The sequence below is a fragment of the Danio rerio genome, chromosome 11 (assembly GCF_052040795.2).
Source record: "Danio rerio strain M-AB ecotype USA chromosome 11, GRCz13ab, whole genome shotgun sequence".
In the NCBI taxonomy this organism is placed as follows: domain Eukaryota; kingdom Metazoa; phylum Chordata; class Actinopteri; order Cypriniformes; family Danionidae; genus Danio; species Danio rerio.
Genome location: NC_141031.1, coordinates 47,170,001 through 47,185,367, shown reverse-complemented (window position 1 = coordinate 47,185,367; position 15,367 = coordinate 47,170,001). Strand labels below are relative to the sequence as shown.

Genomic DNA, 15,367 nt, shown 5'->3' with positions numbered 1-15,367 from the left:
TAATTCACACACTCTAAAAATGCTGCGTTGTTTTAACCAAGTGTTTGGTTAAATATGAATCCACCTGATATTGGGTAGGTTTTTCAAGTTAATTTAAATGACACTTTTTAACCCAACGGTTGGGTTTGTCTTCAATTGACCCTACGTGTATTAAAACAACCCAGCATTTTATAAGTGTACTTATTCTTACAAAATTCCATAAATTTGTGGCAACATATACTAATTATGGTATTTATTTATTCATTCATTTTCCCTTTCCCATAGTCCCTTTATTAATCTTTATTAAACTTATCCAGCATTTGTTTTATGCAGCAGATGCCCTTCCAGCTGCAACCCATTACTGGGAAAATTATATTATATTATAAATTATATTAAATTATAATATATATATATATATATATATATATATATATATATATATATATATATATATATATATATATATATATATATATATATATATATATACTGAAATATATTAATAAGTCAATAATATAATAATATAATTTAATAATATATATATATTTAATGTAAATATTATTATTGACTTATTAATATATTTCAGTAGTTGGGTTGTGGTTGTGAGGTCAAATATAGACAAATCCTGCATTTTTATTTTAGTGTATTCATTATTACTAAATTAAATAAATATATACAGTAATTACAAAATAATTTGTGGCAAAATTTTCTAATTATGGTATTCATATTTAATGTAAATATAATTTTTAATAGTATTTTATTGAATTATTCATTAAATGAAAATATGTTAATACTCACGATAAAAATGCTGGGTTGTAACATAATGTTGGGTTAAACAGGGACATTTTTAGTGTGTAGGATATGATAAATAATAAAGTATTTGATTTGTTTTTGAGAAATCGCTTTGTTTGGATCATATTTAAGCATTTAAAATGTTTGAAATATTTATAATAAAGTCATAATAAAATATATTTAATTTATTATTATTAAAAATATAAACAAATATATTGAAAATATAAGAATATAATAAATACGTTTTTTGGATTTGTTTATTTTAAATAAATAAATAAATAAATGTACGTGTTAATAAAGCCTAATATTGAATTAAATATATTCAATATAATGTTTACATTTTAACTGAGATATATTTATACATATATTAATTATATATTTTTTTAAATACCTAAAGCTGTTTATTTATAATTTAATAACAGTTATTATGATACTGTAAATACTGTATGATACAGAAATGATATTTAAATGTGTTTATATTTGCCTCATTATAAGTTCACTTTTAATAAGGGCGTTTGCTAAAGGCTATATTTAAACAAATGTAGGCTAAATGTAAATTACACAAAAAACACTTTCTTATGATCATCTTTAAAATGAAACTGATATATGAGCCACTTTCTCACCGTTCGACTACATGACTTCTACTATTGATGTAAATTATGAGACTTGAAGGCAGAAACTCACCTGAGGAATCACTTCCGGAAGTCTAGCAGTTTTCTGAAATAATCTGACATGATCTTGAGGCTCTTTTAATAGCCTTGACAGCGATTTAGACGGAAAATAACGCGAATTCCTGTAAAATCTTGTTATGTGTCCGTTCAGCGTCAAACTAGATGTTGATTTCGCTTCGGGTGTCGGAGGAGGAGCGGAGAGCTGATGATGATTTACTGCACTGGGAGGAGTAAAATACACAATAACTCCACACCCACAGCCCACAGGACGATTCAGTTGATGTTTTTTGGCTAAAATCTATTTTATTGCATGCTAAGTAGAATATATTTTATAACTGGGGCTCAAATCAATAACACTTATTTATGAAATCAATAACCTATTTGATTTAAGCAGTCGGATGTATTTCAGGGATAATTAAAGATCAGATATTTCCATCTACACACTACAGATCTAATGTATCCATATTTTTGTGTTTAAAGAATGTAAAAGAAAATAATTAAGCATGTATTTTTGAATGTTTTACACAGATATTTAGGTCTATACACTGTAACCAAAATATATGATCGATTTGTTATGTCAAAATGTGTGTTAAGAGGTCATTGTTACTTATTAAAGTAAGTTAATCATGTTCTAACTTAATTTTGGAAGTTATGCAGGCTGTTTTGAGTCAGTTTAACATGATATAAGTTCAATGGACTCATAGGGTTAGTTTGATTTAGCTTAAAAATGTAAGGCAACCAGGATTTTTTTAGTGTATAAACTATTATTATTTATTTTTTATTAGCATAATTTTTATTGTTATTAGTTTCATCATCATCATCATCATCATTATTATTATTATTATTATTATTGTTATTATTATTATCAATATTTTTATTAGTATTATTAATATTATCATCATAATCATTATTATCATTATTATTATATATGTTTTATCAATATTTTTATTTGGGTTATTAATAACATCATTATTATTAATAATATTGTTGTTGTTATTATTATTTTATTATTATAATTATTTTTATTAGTATTATTATTATCATTATTATTTTATTTTATTACCATTATTTTTATTATTCATTATTATTTTTATCATCATCATCATCATCATCATTATTATTATTAATATTATTAATTAATTTTATTATTATCATTATTATTATTATCATTATTTTTATTAGTATTAAAATAATAATAATAATAATAATAATAATTATTATTATTATTATCATTATTATCATTATTATTTTTATTTACTTACTTTCCTTCAGCTTATTCCCTTATTTATCTGCAAATTTATTATTTATTTAATTTTAATTTCTAATATTTAATATATATATTTTAAACGTAGGGCATGGAGAAAAAAATTTAGAGAAATAAATGCATATATTACAGCCATATTACTTCTATAAATTATTTCTATAAATGTCTGCAAATTTAGTTACATTCGTTTTCATGATTTATTTTTTTACATTATTCATTCGATTACATTAATAAACAATATTAATATTAGAAATACATTAAACAAATATAACAAAAGAAAAATAATATTAAGTAATGCTGACTTAATAAATCAGATATATTGTATTTTTAAATAAATTTACACCTAAAAGTATTTAAATGTATTTATTTAATCCTTTAAAGTTTTTCCGGTTTGGTCTTCCATAAGGGGAACTTTCATAATTAACAATATTCAGCATGACGTTTATTACTTTTACTTTAATTATTAAAGTTATTTTTATATTCAAAAAAATAATAATTTCACAATAGCTCATGAAAAATAATGATAATTTAGCGTACAACTGTACAACAATTATGAATATCTTTACATCACTGTGAGAATTGGGGTGGGAATAGACGGGTAATTTAATAAAAAATTAACAATACTCAGTATAATTACTGTTTTTTCCATTACAGTGAGGGTTGTATTTAAGACTGGAATAGGGGTAGACGTTAGAAAAATACAGTTATTGGTTAATTTAATTAAATAATATGAAATAAACCGAAATAATTGATGTTTTTAAAGTTACAACCTGTGATCAGCCACCAGAGGGCGTGCTGTATTCAACAACACACAGCCGAGGCCGCTCCAACCGGCGCATGCGCACTGCAGTCCTGGCTTCTTGAAGCCGCACAATGGGCGGAGATCTCGCCGTTTCCTTCCAAACATCAACTGATGATGAAGCCACGGGAAACAAGCAGTAAACCCGACAGCAGGTACGTCTGATCCCCGATCAGCTCTTTCTCATCAGCTCTTATCACTAGTTGCGCTTTGACTCGTGCACTGTCAGAAGAGTTTGTGCATGCGCTAAATGTTATTATGTGCCACACATTCCGACCGTCCTGCATGCAAAACACATAGCAGACAGTGTAAAAGCAGATATGCATCATTTACTGTCATGCATATATATGTATTAGTGTTCACACGGAGTTTTTGAATGACATTAAACTCCAGGTGTGCTGCTTTTGCATTTGCATTTTTCCTTTTAATTAACTTTACTTTAAAACTAGGTTATAATGAATCTACTGTAATAATATTTAATTAAATATTGGCTTTATTAGAGTATGTGGAAGAGTGCATGTGCTACTAAAGAAATGGACAAATATATGAATGCTTGTGAAATGTTATGTGAATTAAAATGATAAAAATAATAATATCTAGTGTTTACAGGAAGTTTTAATTGACATAAAACTCAGAGTTGTGCATTTGTGTGTGTTTTTAAATTAACTTTACTTTAAAACTAATGTTAGAATGAATCTAGAGTTATTTATTGACTTTATTGCTGTATGTGAAAGTGTGCTACTAGTGAAATAAACAAATATATAATGCTTGTGAATTGTTATGTTAGTTAAAATGATTCAAATAATAATAATTAGTGTTTATAGGAAGTTTTAATTGACATAAAACTCAGGGTTGTGCATTTGTGTGTTTCTTTTAATTAACTTTACTTTAAAACTAATGTTAGAATTAATCTACAGTCAGATTATATGGTTAGTTATTGGCATTATTAGTGTATGTAAATGAGTGCATGTGCTACTTAAGAAATAGACAAATATATAAATGCTTGTGAAATGTGATGTTAGTTGAAATGATATTAATAATAATAATACTGTCATTGTGTATTTGATATTAAGCCAATGCAAAAATCCAAGGTGCTTTTTTGTTAGTGATGTATATGTGAGATATGCAAAAGGTCACATCTGGGTTTTATTGATACTTTTTACATCTTCATGTAAAGATTTTTACACATATTTTAACATCAATTTCACATTTAAATATTTAACCTAAAGGAGTTAGGAGTATGCATTTTAAATATGTTATTTTGTGCACTTTAATCTTTTTAATAATGCACAATACAGAATAGATTTTACAGATGAAAACAGGATTTAATATTAAACATTTTAATAATGTTTTTTAAATTAAATTCAGGCTTAACATAGGAGTATTTTTGCCATTATAAATTTAAACATATTATAATGTACAGTAATACACATGAATGCATCATTTACAGTCATGCATATATATATATATATATATATATATATATATATATATATATATATATATATATATATATATATATATATATATTAGTGTTTACAGGGAGTTTTTGAATGACATTAAACTCAAGTTGTGCTGCTTTTGCATTTTTCCTTTTAATTAACTTTACTTTAAAACTAATGTTAGAATAAATCTAGAGTTATTTATTGACTTTATTACTGTATTTGAAAGTGTGCTACAAGTGAAATAAACAAATATATAATAATTGTGAATTGTTATGTTAGTTCAAATGAATAAAATGATAATAATTAGTGTTTATAGGAAGTTTTAATTGACATAAAACTCAGGGTTGTGCATTTGTGTGTTTCTTTAAATTAATTTTACTTTAAAACTAATGCTAGAATTAATCTACAGTGAGATTATATGGTTATTTCTTGGCATTAGTGTATGTAAATGAGTGCATGTGCTACTTAGGAAATGCATCTGAACTCTTCAAATAGAGTTAAACAACTTTTTACATCTTCACATAAAGATTTTTACACTTATTTTAACATCAACTTCACATTTAATTATTTAACCTAAAGGGATTAATTTAAGAGTTAGGTGTATGCAGTTTAAATATGTTATTTTGTGCACTTTAATATTTTTAATAATGTACAATACAGAGTAAATCTCACAAATAAATACAGTATTTAATATCAAACATTTTAATAATGTTTTTTTTATTAAAATCAGGCTTAACATACGAGTATTTTGCAATTTAAATATATTATAATGTGTAAAGAAATAGACATTAATCCTTTTAATAGCTTACAATAGAAAATACACTCACCGGCCACTTCATTAGGTACACCTTAATAGTACCAGACTGGTCCACTTTTGCCTTCAGAACTGCTTTAATCCTTCATATCAGAGATTCAACAAGCTACTGGAAATATTCCTCAGAGATTTTTCTCCATGTTGTCATGATAGCATCACACAGTTGCTGCAGATTTGTCGGCTGCACATCCATGATGCCAATCTCCCGTTCCACCACATCCCAAAGCTGCTCTATTGGATTGAGCTCTGGTGACTGTGGAGGCCATCTGAGTACAGTGAACTCATTGTCATGTTCAAGAAACCAGTCTGAGATGATTCACGCTGTATGACATGGTGTTATCCTGCTGGAAGGATACTGTGCTCATAAAGGGATGGACATGGTCAGCAGCAATACTCAGGTAGGCTGTGGCGTTGATGCTCAATTGGTACTAATGGACCCAAAGAAAATCTCCCCCACACCATTACACCACCACCACCAGCCTGAACCGCTGATACAAGGCAGGATGATCCATGCTTTCATGTTGTTGAGGCCAAATTCTGAGCCGAGCATCTGAATGTGTGAGCAGAAATGGAGACTCATCAGAGCAGCAACGTTTCTCCAATCTTCTATTGTCCAGTTTTGGTGAGTCTGTGTGAATTGTAGCCTCAGTTTCCTGTTCTTAGCTGACAGGAGCGGCACCCGGTGTGCTCTTCTGCTGCTGTAGCCCATCCGCCTCAAGGTTGGACGCGTTGTGTGTTCAGAGATGCTCTTCTGCAGAGCTCGGTTGTAACGAGTGCTGATTTGAGTTACTGTTGCCTTTCTATCAGCTGGAACCAGTCTGGCCATTCTCCTCTGACCTCTGGCATCAACAAGCCATTTGTGCCCACAGAACTGCCGCTCACTGGATATTTCCACTTTGTCGGACCATGTAAACCCTAGAGATGGTTGTTCGTGAAAATCCCAGTAGATCAGCAGTTTCTGAAATACTCAGAGCAGCCCGTCTGGCACCAACAACCATACTATGTTTAAAGTAACTTAAATCCCCTTTCTTCCCCATTCTGTTGCTGAGTTTGAACTGCAGTAGATCGTCTTGACCATGTCTACATGCCTAAATGAATTGAGTTGCAGCATTATGATTGGCTGATTAGAAATTTGCGTTAATAAGCAGTTGGACAGGTGTACCTAATAAAGTGGCCGGTTAGTGCATTTCATAGATATATGCAACATTTAAACCTTTGAACAATGTTTTTTTTCCAGGCTAGGCATTAAATTATTTTTCCTACAGAGATATATTCCTACAATACAGAATATATCTAACAGATAATGCGTGCACAGGTATTTGTAAACAGTCTGTTGCTAATAACAAGCTAAAGTGCTGTTTGCTAATGTTTTACTGCGCGTTTACTTGTCAAGTTAGCCCTGACTGGTCCTGGGTTTTGTTAAGCACGCAAGTGTCAAGCAGACCATCCTGTTTATACTGAGATCTGTTGAGCAGACAGCTGCTAAACAACTGCTGGGTGAAATTAAACGCTGCTAAAGTTAGATTAGCAATCACAACAGCTGCTTCATTAATGCTTAATGAGTGAAAACTGAGGCTGCAGATGTCTTCAGATAAACTCAAAAACTTTGTTATGGACAAGTCCTTGCAATTTAAAGCATTTGGAAGCAGTTTTGACAGAAGTGTGTGTGGTATAGTGTGTCCACAGTCATATTGGGTCGATATAAACACAACAAGTCTCCTAGTGATTTTGAGGCCCACCACAACGTGATGTAGGAGTGTGGTTTCCTGCTGAACTGATTGACAGGTGCTGATTAACATGTTCGCAAGACAGTATTTGCAAAGAAATTAGAAGAAGGATTAAAATATCCCAGTATCAACATCATCTTTTGCATTATTATCACACAGTGTCAGGGTAATGCTGCGTTTATCATATGCCATAAACACCATGGTATTTGAATATGGAAATCACAAAGAACCATGATACTGCTACTGAATTTTTGCCATTAATTCATATAAATTCACTTAATTTCAATTCACCTTTATTTGTATAGCGCTTTTATTTTGTGTCAAAGCAGCTTCATAAAGAAGATCATAGTAAATTGAAACAGTGTGATTTCAGTTTTCAGTGTTTAAGTTCAGTTCAGTTTAGCTCAGTTCAGTGTGGTGGATTGTGTGTGAAATGTTACATCAATTGAAGTGTTATTGTGTAAAGGTAATAATGCAACGAAATAAATAAGGTACTTTTGCTTAGTGATGCAGAGACTAAAAAAAGCATCAATAAGTCGTGACAGCATATGTTTTTATCTTAATTATGTTAAAGCAAGCTAATCATGTTTCTAAAGTTTCAAATTTAGGATGATTATTATTATTTCTTGATTTATTGGGGGGCATCCATTGATTTTTACAGTGAATATGGATCATGCATAGTAATTTTTAGTAAATACTCTAGTCTGGTGTTTTTGAACAGTACCATAGTAAAACACTTAAATGTATCTGTTGTGGTGATTCTTTAGTTGCTATGGTAACACAACAACTATGGTAATTGATTCATTGTGGTAATTCTATAGTTGCTATGGTACCACAACAACTATAGTAATTTATCTGCTGTGGCGATTCTATAGTTGCTATGGTAACACAACACCTATGGTAATTGATTCATTATGATAATTCTATAGTTGCTATGGTAGCACAACAGCTACAGTAATTGATCTGCTGTGGCGATTCTACAGTTGCTATGGTAACACAACAACTATGGTAATTGATTCATTGCGTTAATTCTATAGTTGCTATGGTAACAACAACGATGGTTATTGATTCATTGTGGTAGTTCTATAGTTGCTATGGTAACACAACAACTATAGTAATTGATCTGTTGTGGTGATTATACAGTTGCTATGCTAACAAAGCAACTATTGTCATTGGTTCATTGTGATAATTCAACTGTGTTGTATAAAATACTGTTGTGGTGATTCTATAGTTGCTACGGTAACACAACAACTATAGTAATTAATCCGTTGGAATAATTCTATAGTTGCTATGGTAACGCAATAGTAGTGTCAACACATGACTCAATACTGTAGTTTTCTCTTAAGTTGTTTTAAAAGTATACTATTGTAGTATATTTAAAAACTATTGTGTCATGGTGATTCTATAGTTGCTATGGTAATACGACAACTATTCTAACTGATCCATTGTGGTAGTTCTACAGTTGCTATGGTAAAAACAATAGTAATATCAACAAATGACTGAACACTGTAGTTTTTAACAACTGTAGGGTTTATTTTGCTACAATATTACGCTACAGTATTTATTACAGTTAATACCACAGTATCCTGGCGTATACATTAACAAAGAATATGTAAGTACTGTAATATATCCAGTGCAATACACTATTTACTATAAATTGCTTGATATATATATATATAGATGGTAGTGTATATTAAATATGTAAATAAACAATTCTTTAAAATCTGTAAATAAGTGCAACACAAATGAATATTTAAATTTGCCTTGCAGGAAAGATGGAGCGTGTGTTTCAGTGGATTTCCCTGCAGAAGGATTTCTTGCACTGTTCTTAACATCGCTCAGTCAACACATACTGTACTTTTAATATTTATCATCAGTCTGTGGATGAGCAGGATCTGTAAAGGCTGTTCTCAGGCCAGTTTTTGTGTCTGTATGTGTGGTTTCGACTCAGTCATCAGTCATGGAGTCCAGCATGGAGTATATCGTGGATCAGGTCATGCAGAAAGAGGTCGGACGTCGTTTTCAAGTTGCTCCAGAAATCATAGGCTACATTCTGGACAGACAAAAGTCACATGACCTGGAAGTGGACCAGAGCATGCTGGAGCGGATGGTGGACAGTCTGACTACCTCATGGATCAATGCGAGCAATTTCAAGGTGAGAGAGTTTTATTGTTGGGAGGAATGTGAATTTATTGACTTGTTTTCTACGCAATATTTGGCATTCTTGATTGATTGTTTGATGCATATTGTGGTGTTCTATAGTTGCTATGGTAACACAACAACTGTGATTTATTTGTAGGGGTGATTCTGTAGTTGCTACGGTAACTAAACAACTATGGTAATTTATCTGTTGTGGTGATTCTATAGTTGCTACAGTAACTAAACAACCATAGTAATTTATCTGTTGTAGTGATTCTATAGTTGCTATGGTAACAGAACAACTTCGTGAATTATCTGTAGTGATGATTCTATAGTTGCTACGGTAACCAAACAACTATGGTAATTTATCTGTTGTGGCGATTATATAGTTGCTATGGTAACAGAACAACTCAGTGATTCATCTGTAGTGGTGATTCTATAGCTGCTATGGTAACAGAACAACTTAGTGATTTATTAATAATAGTGATTCTATAGTTTCTACAGTAACAACTATAGTAATTTATATGTAGTAGTAATTCTATAGTTGCTATGGTAACTAAACAACCATATTAATTTTTTGTTGTTGTAGTGATTCCATAGTTGCTATGGTAACAGAAAACGTTAGTGATTTATCTGTAGTGGTGATTCTATAGTTGCTACGGTAACACAATAACAACATCAACTATAGTTTTTACAACAATTGGAAGTATCACAGTCAGTACACCAAAGTTGTAGCTGTAGTAAAAGCTAAAGAATGCTACAGTATTTATTACAGTTAATACTACAGTATGCTGGAGCATTCATTAACGAAAAGTTGTAAATACTTTAATATATGCAATACATTTTACTATTGTATGGTTTAAAAACAGTATTATATTTACTATAGTATTTTTAATGTGGGTTGTGAGTTTTACTAAAGATATTACTGTACTTTTACATGTCAGAATTAGCTGAAACGTCTCTATAATGTCTTCATATGCTGTACTTGGCTCATACAGTATCTCATTTATTACGATGCTTTTATTTCGTCGGCTCATCAACGCTCCTGTGATCAATATTTATTATCCTCAGATCAGTGTTTTCCTCCTTCAGACGCAGTGTTTTCTGTCTGGCAGCATTATGTCTCTTCATGGTTTTCGGTGCGCTGCATTGATCTGACCATATCAAATATTCGGTGTTTCTGTGGGGATTCACGTTTTCACTGTTTACTTAGTCACAAACTTTATTAAACAGCATCATACTAAAAATAACAAACAAACATATAGCTTTAATACCCACAGCCATATCACCCTGCAGCCCGGTTACTCACCGAAGCTAAGCAGGTCTGACCCTGGTCAGTACCTGGATGGGAGACCACTTGGGAAAGCTAGGTTGCGGTTGGAAGTGGTGTTAGTGAGGCCAGCAGGGGGCGCTCAACCTGTGGTCTGCGTGAGTCATAATGCCTCAGTATAGTGAAGGGGACATTACACTGTCAGTGGGCACCGTCTTTCGGATGACACGTTAAACTGAGGTCCTGACTCCATGTGCTCATTAAAAACCCCATGGCACTTCTCATAAAGACTAGGGGTGTAGCCCCGGTGTCCTGGCCAAAGTCCCTCTATCAGTACTTACGATCATGGCCTGCCAATCATTCCCATCCACCGAATTGGCTCCATCACTGTCTCTCCACTCCACCAATACCTGTGGTGAGCGCACTGGCACTGCTGTCCTGTGGCTGCCAACTATTCCAGCATATGTTTTACCCAGCCGATGCCCTTCCAGCTGCAACCCAGTACTGGACAACACCCATACACTCTCATTCACACACACACTCATACACTATGGCAAATTTAGTTCATCAGTTCCCCTATAGCGCATGTGATTGGATTGTGGGGCAAACCGGAGCACCCGGAGTAAACCCACGCCAACACGGGGAGAACATGCAAACTCAGGCCAATCCCAATTCTACCGTTTAGCCCTTCCATTTACCCCAACCTTTAGTTTTGCGCATTCACGTGAAGGGGTCGAGGTGTCCCAATTCTTTTTAGCTTGAAGGCGTAGGGTTAAGGGAAAGGGCTAGGTAGCCCTTGAAACTGAGATTCTTCAGGACCACATTCGAAACGAAGGTGTACAAATATTTCCCAGAATACACCAGCTGCATGGCTGCACACGGAGTTCAGGAGATGCACAAATCAGTATTTATTGTCATTATTAGTAATTTTTACCACAAAAAAGCACATGTTTTAATGTATTCATAACCGTGTTCACATTCTGTTTATAATCAATAAAACAACAAAAAAAGACCTCAGTGACAGACGAGTCTCTGCATTGATCCTGAAGGGACGGCCTGTACATCAGCCGGTGACCTACTCCCACCTGCAGCTTCTCCACGATGGACATTCAGCTTCTCCAGCCTCCGGCGCCTAGACTGCAGCTCTGCACAAGACGTTTGGCCAGAGGAGAAATGGTCGTGTCCAACTGAGCCTGCTTTCTCTCCAGGAATTGTCCTTCACTTTGGTCAATTGGTGAGGTTTGTTCCTCCACTGTGGCCACTGGCTTGCTTGGTTTGGGTCTTGTGGAGCTGTGCATGGATGGATTACTCTTCAGCGTTTGGACTTTCAGCAGTGAAGATTAAACCACACTGAACTGAACTGAACTGAACTGAACTCCAGCTCTGAACACTGGACTGACACTGTTTCAGTCTAGAACTTCTGTGCTCAGCTGCTGCCACACAATCCACACTGTAAAGCGCTAGAGGAATTGTCCGGCTTTTCCATAGCGGTAGTTTAACATTGTCCTGCTTTTTTGGGTTTAAAAGATTTCAGGATTCCCCGTTCATTTAGGGAGGATTTTAGGATTTTGGTCTTGGATGAACTGACTGGGGTCTTTACTAATGTGGCCGCCGAGTGAAGAGATTTGCTTGAAGGGAGTTTGATGCGGATCAATAATTGACCTCCTCCACATCTCCTCCAGCAATACACACATCTGACTGGAGCATTAGATAACATCAGATACTGAGAGCTATTATAATATTCTCCAGCTGAATCATCACTCATGTCTACTGCAGAGACGCTACAAGCCCTCCACCCCCCCCCCCCCCCCCAACACACACACACACACACACACACACACACACACACACACACACACACACACAAACACACTGTATACATGTTCAGATTGTATATGTTCTTCTAGAAGTATCAGTGTGTGTGTGTGTGTGTGTGTGTGTGTTGGTGTGTGTTCTGCTCACCTCTGGGCTCTCTTCTGAGTGTCTGAGTGTGTGTCGCGTGAGTCTTCTCAGCCAATCACAGTGCTGGTCGTCCTACATCTGTCCTGGATCTCCTCTGATCAGCCCACTGCTGTAATGAGGACAGACGCTTATTTTACCGCACACACACACACACACACACACACACACACACACACACACACACACACACACACACACACACACACACACACACACACACACACACACACACACAGATCCACAGGGTTTAACAGAAGAAATTTATTCTATCTATCTATCTATCTATCTATCTATTCATCTATCCATCCATCCATCTGTCATCGATCTATGTGTGTGTACATATATATATATATATATATATATATATATATATATATATATATATATATATAATTATACTAAAATTATTACATATTTTTATATTTTAAACCATAATTTTAGTCATAAAAATTAGTAATTACAATAAAATTTCCTTCACAACATGTTATTTAAAAACTGTTAAATATACTTTAACTTTTTGTCTTTATATATATATATATATATATATATATATATATATATATATATATATATATATATAATTAATTAATTAATTAATTAATTGTGATTATATCTAATAATTGTGATATATATATATATATATATATATATATATATATATATATATATATATATATATATATATATATATATATATATATATATATATATATATAATTTCTAATTTTTAAACCATAAACTTAAACTCAAAAATGTTAGAATAAGTTCAAGTTTACACAATATATTGCAAATAAATAAAAATAAATATGAAAGGTTTGTTTCTTTATGAGTTTGATATTTGTTTTGGTAACTAAAAAATAATACAACCTTGTTATTAATCGGATTAGTATTATTTATTAACTATCAAGATTAATATCAACCTCATAACCAAAATAATTTATTTCTATTGTAAGGTGTTTCACGTTATACACAACTGTTTAACTGTCTAAACCTTTGCATGCATGTGAATATCTGACTTACTCCATACTGCGTTATGTAGTCGTACGCAAGAGGGCGCCTTTTATTCTTAGTTTTGTTCTTGGTGTTAACGGAACATCTATTTGGGTTCCAAAAATTGCACCATAGCCCGAACCAATATAATTCAGGTGACGCGGATTGTGTTGGTTAGGTGTTAGCAGGGATGTTCTCAGTTAACCTTCATTGAACAGCCCAAACCACCCCCAGACAAGGAAGGTTGGAGCGCAGCAGCTCAGCCAATGGCTTCCTACATTCCTGCTGCTCTTCACAGAGACGGTGACTGAGATAATTTAAAAATATCACTGTTTATGCAATTCATCATGCTTTTCTGATTCTACATATGTTTAAAGACAATATCCAGCGAGAATTTAGCAGAAATTACGGTTCATTTTAATGATATTGAACGTTAAATGCAGTTTAGTGCAAATTACCCAGAATGCTTTGCTGCTTGGATTTGCATACAGAGGCTGAGGGCTGAAATAGCGGGTTCTGAGCACTTTTGAGCTTTAAATGTGACTTAAAATGCGAGGTTTTGGTGTTTTTATTTTAAGATCTTATTCGTACGTGCTTTTGATGAGCTTCTGTGTGTGTGTGTGTGTTTTTAAAGGTGGCGCTGCTGGGAATGGAGATTGTGTCTGCTTTAGTGAGCAGACTACAGGAACACTTTAAAACACACATAGGAACAGGTGACGTCATTAAAATGTTATTTATTTTTCATGATTTTTTAAAAATATATATATTTAAAAGTTTATATATATTTTAAATAATTTCATTTATTATTATATTATATCTTATTATTATTATTAATATTATTATTTTTAAATATTTATAGTTTAAATCAGCTTTTATTGTAGCTAAAGTATTAATAATTTAGTTTTGTTTAGTTTTTAGTTTTTTCTTGCTTTTAAATATGATTGTATAGTTTGTATTACTTTTTAATTTTATTTAAACTGCATAAAAATTCAAGTAAACCAAAATTAAATAGAAAAATCTGATATTTGAAATAAATGTTAATGTTTTAAATTATATTTCAGTTAATGTTTATTCATTTAAAAGTGTTATTAATTAGTTTAATGTATGTTTTTTTAATTGAACATTTATTTTAGTAATAAAACATGTGAATTTAAGTTTGAATTATCTTTTCTTGTTATATTTGCATTTACATGTTTTTTTATTAATATAATAATAATTACGTTTTCATAGGTTTGATTAATCTTATATTTTTAAATAGCTGCTTTCCATTTATTGTATTTACACATTTATTGTTAAGTTTAATGTGTCGTAAATATTTGCATTTGACCTTAATTTCATGCGTTTGTTGTGTCTTAGAGCAATACATGATCTAATAATGTCAGATATTAACCAATTATTGTGCTGTTTATGTTTTTTCCCAGTTCTGCCCAGTTTAATGGACCGTTTAGGTGATTCTAAAGAGCAAGTTCGAGATCAGGCGCAGTCACTTCTGCTGAAAATGATGGATCAAGCAGC

The 15,367-nt window shown here is 32.3% G+C and overlaps 2 protein-coding genes and 1 non-coding gene across 22 annotated transcripts in view; 1 reads left to right on the top strand and 2 right to left on the bottom strand.

Annotated features, from left to right (window-relative positions):
* The window catches only part of traf3ip2b (TRAF3 interacting protein 2b), an 872,991-nt gene that overhangs the window by 14,137 nt on the left and 843,487 nt on the right, over positions 1-15,367 (bottom strand). For 5 of the 7 annotated variants that reach the window (XR_015502901.2, XM_087274292.2, XM_087274295.2 and 2 more), the window contains exon 1: positions 1,456-1,627. The exons of the other annotated variants lie outside the window; for them this stretch is intronic. The gene's annotated coding sequence lies outside the window, so the exon portion shown is untranslated. Of the gene's footprint in view, positions 1-1,455; positions 1,628-15,367 lie in introns of those variants that run through there. 7 annotated transcript variants of the gene reach the window in all.
* clasp1b (cytoplasmic linker associated protein 1b) overlaps positions 3,561-15,367 on the top strand; it is an 86,882-nt gene continuing 75,075 nt past the window's right edge. For 10 of the 14 annotated variants that reach the window (XR_015502863.1, XR_015502860.1, XR_015502859.1 and 7 more), the window contains exons 1-4: positions 3,561-3,660; positions 9,262-9,646; positions 14,487-14,565; positions 15,274-15,367. The exon at positions 15,274-15,367 is cut by the window's right edge and continues 10 nt beyond it. Coding sequence is in view for 6 of the 14 variants with exons in the window: in XM_087274143.1 (XP_087130269.1) it covers positions 9,452-9,646; positions 14,487-14,565; positions 15,274-15,367 (368 nt within the window). In the remaining 8 variants the exon portion in view is untranslated. The remainder of the gene's footprint in view (positions 3,661-9,261; positions 9,647-14,486; positions 14,566-15,273) is intronic. The other 4 variants (XR_015502864.1, XR_015502862.1, XR_015502861.1 and 1 more) reach the window with 1 other exon arrangement.
* LOC137496760 (U4atac minor spliceosomal RNA) lies at positions 13,966-14,097 on the bottom strand. Its single transcript, XR_015503189.1, has one exon. It is a non-coding gene; the product is annotated as a U4atac minor spliceosomal RNA (small nuclear RNA).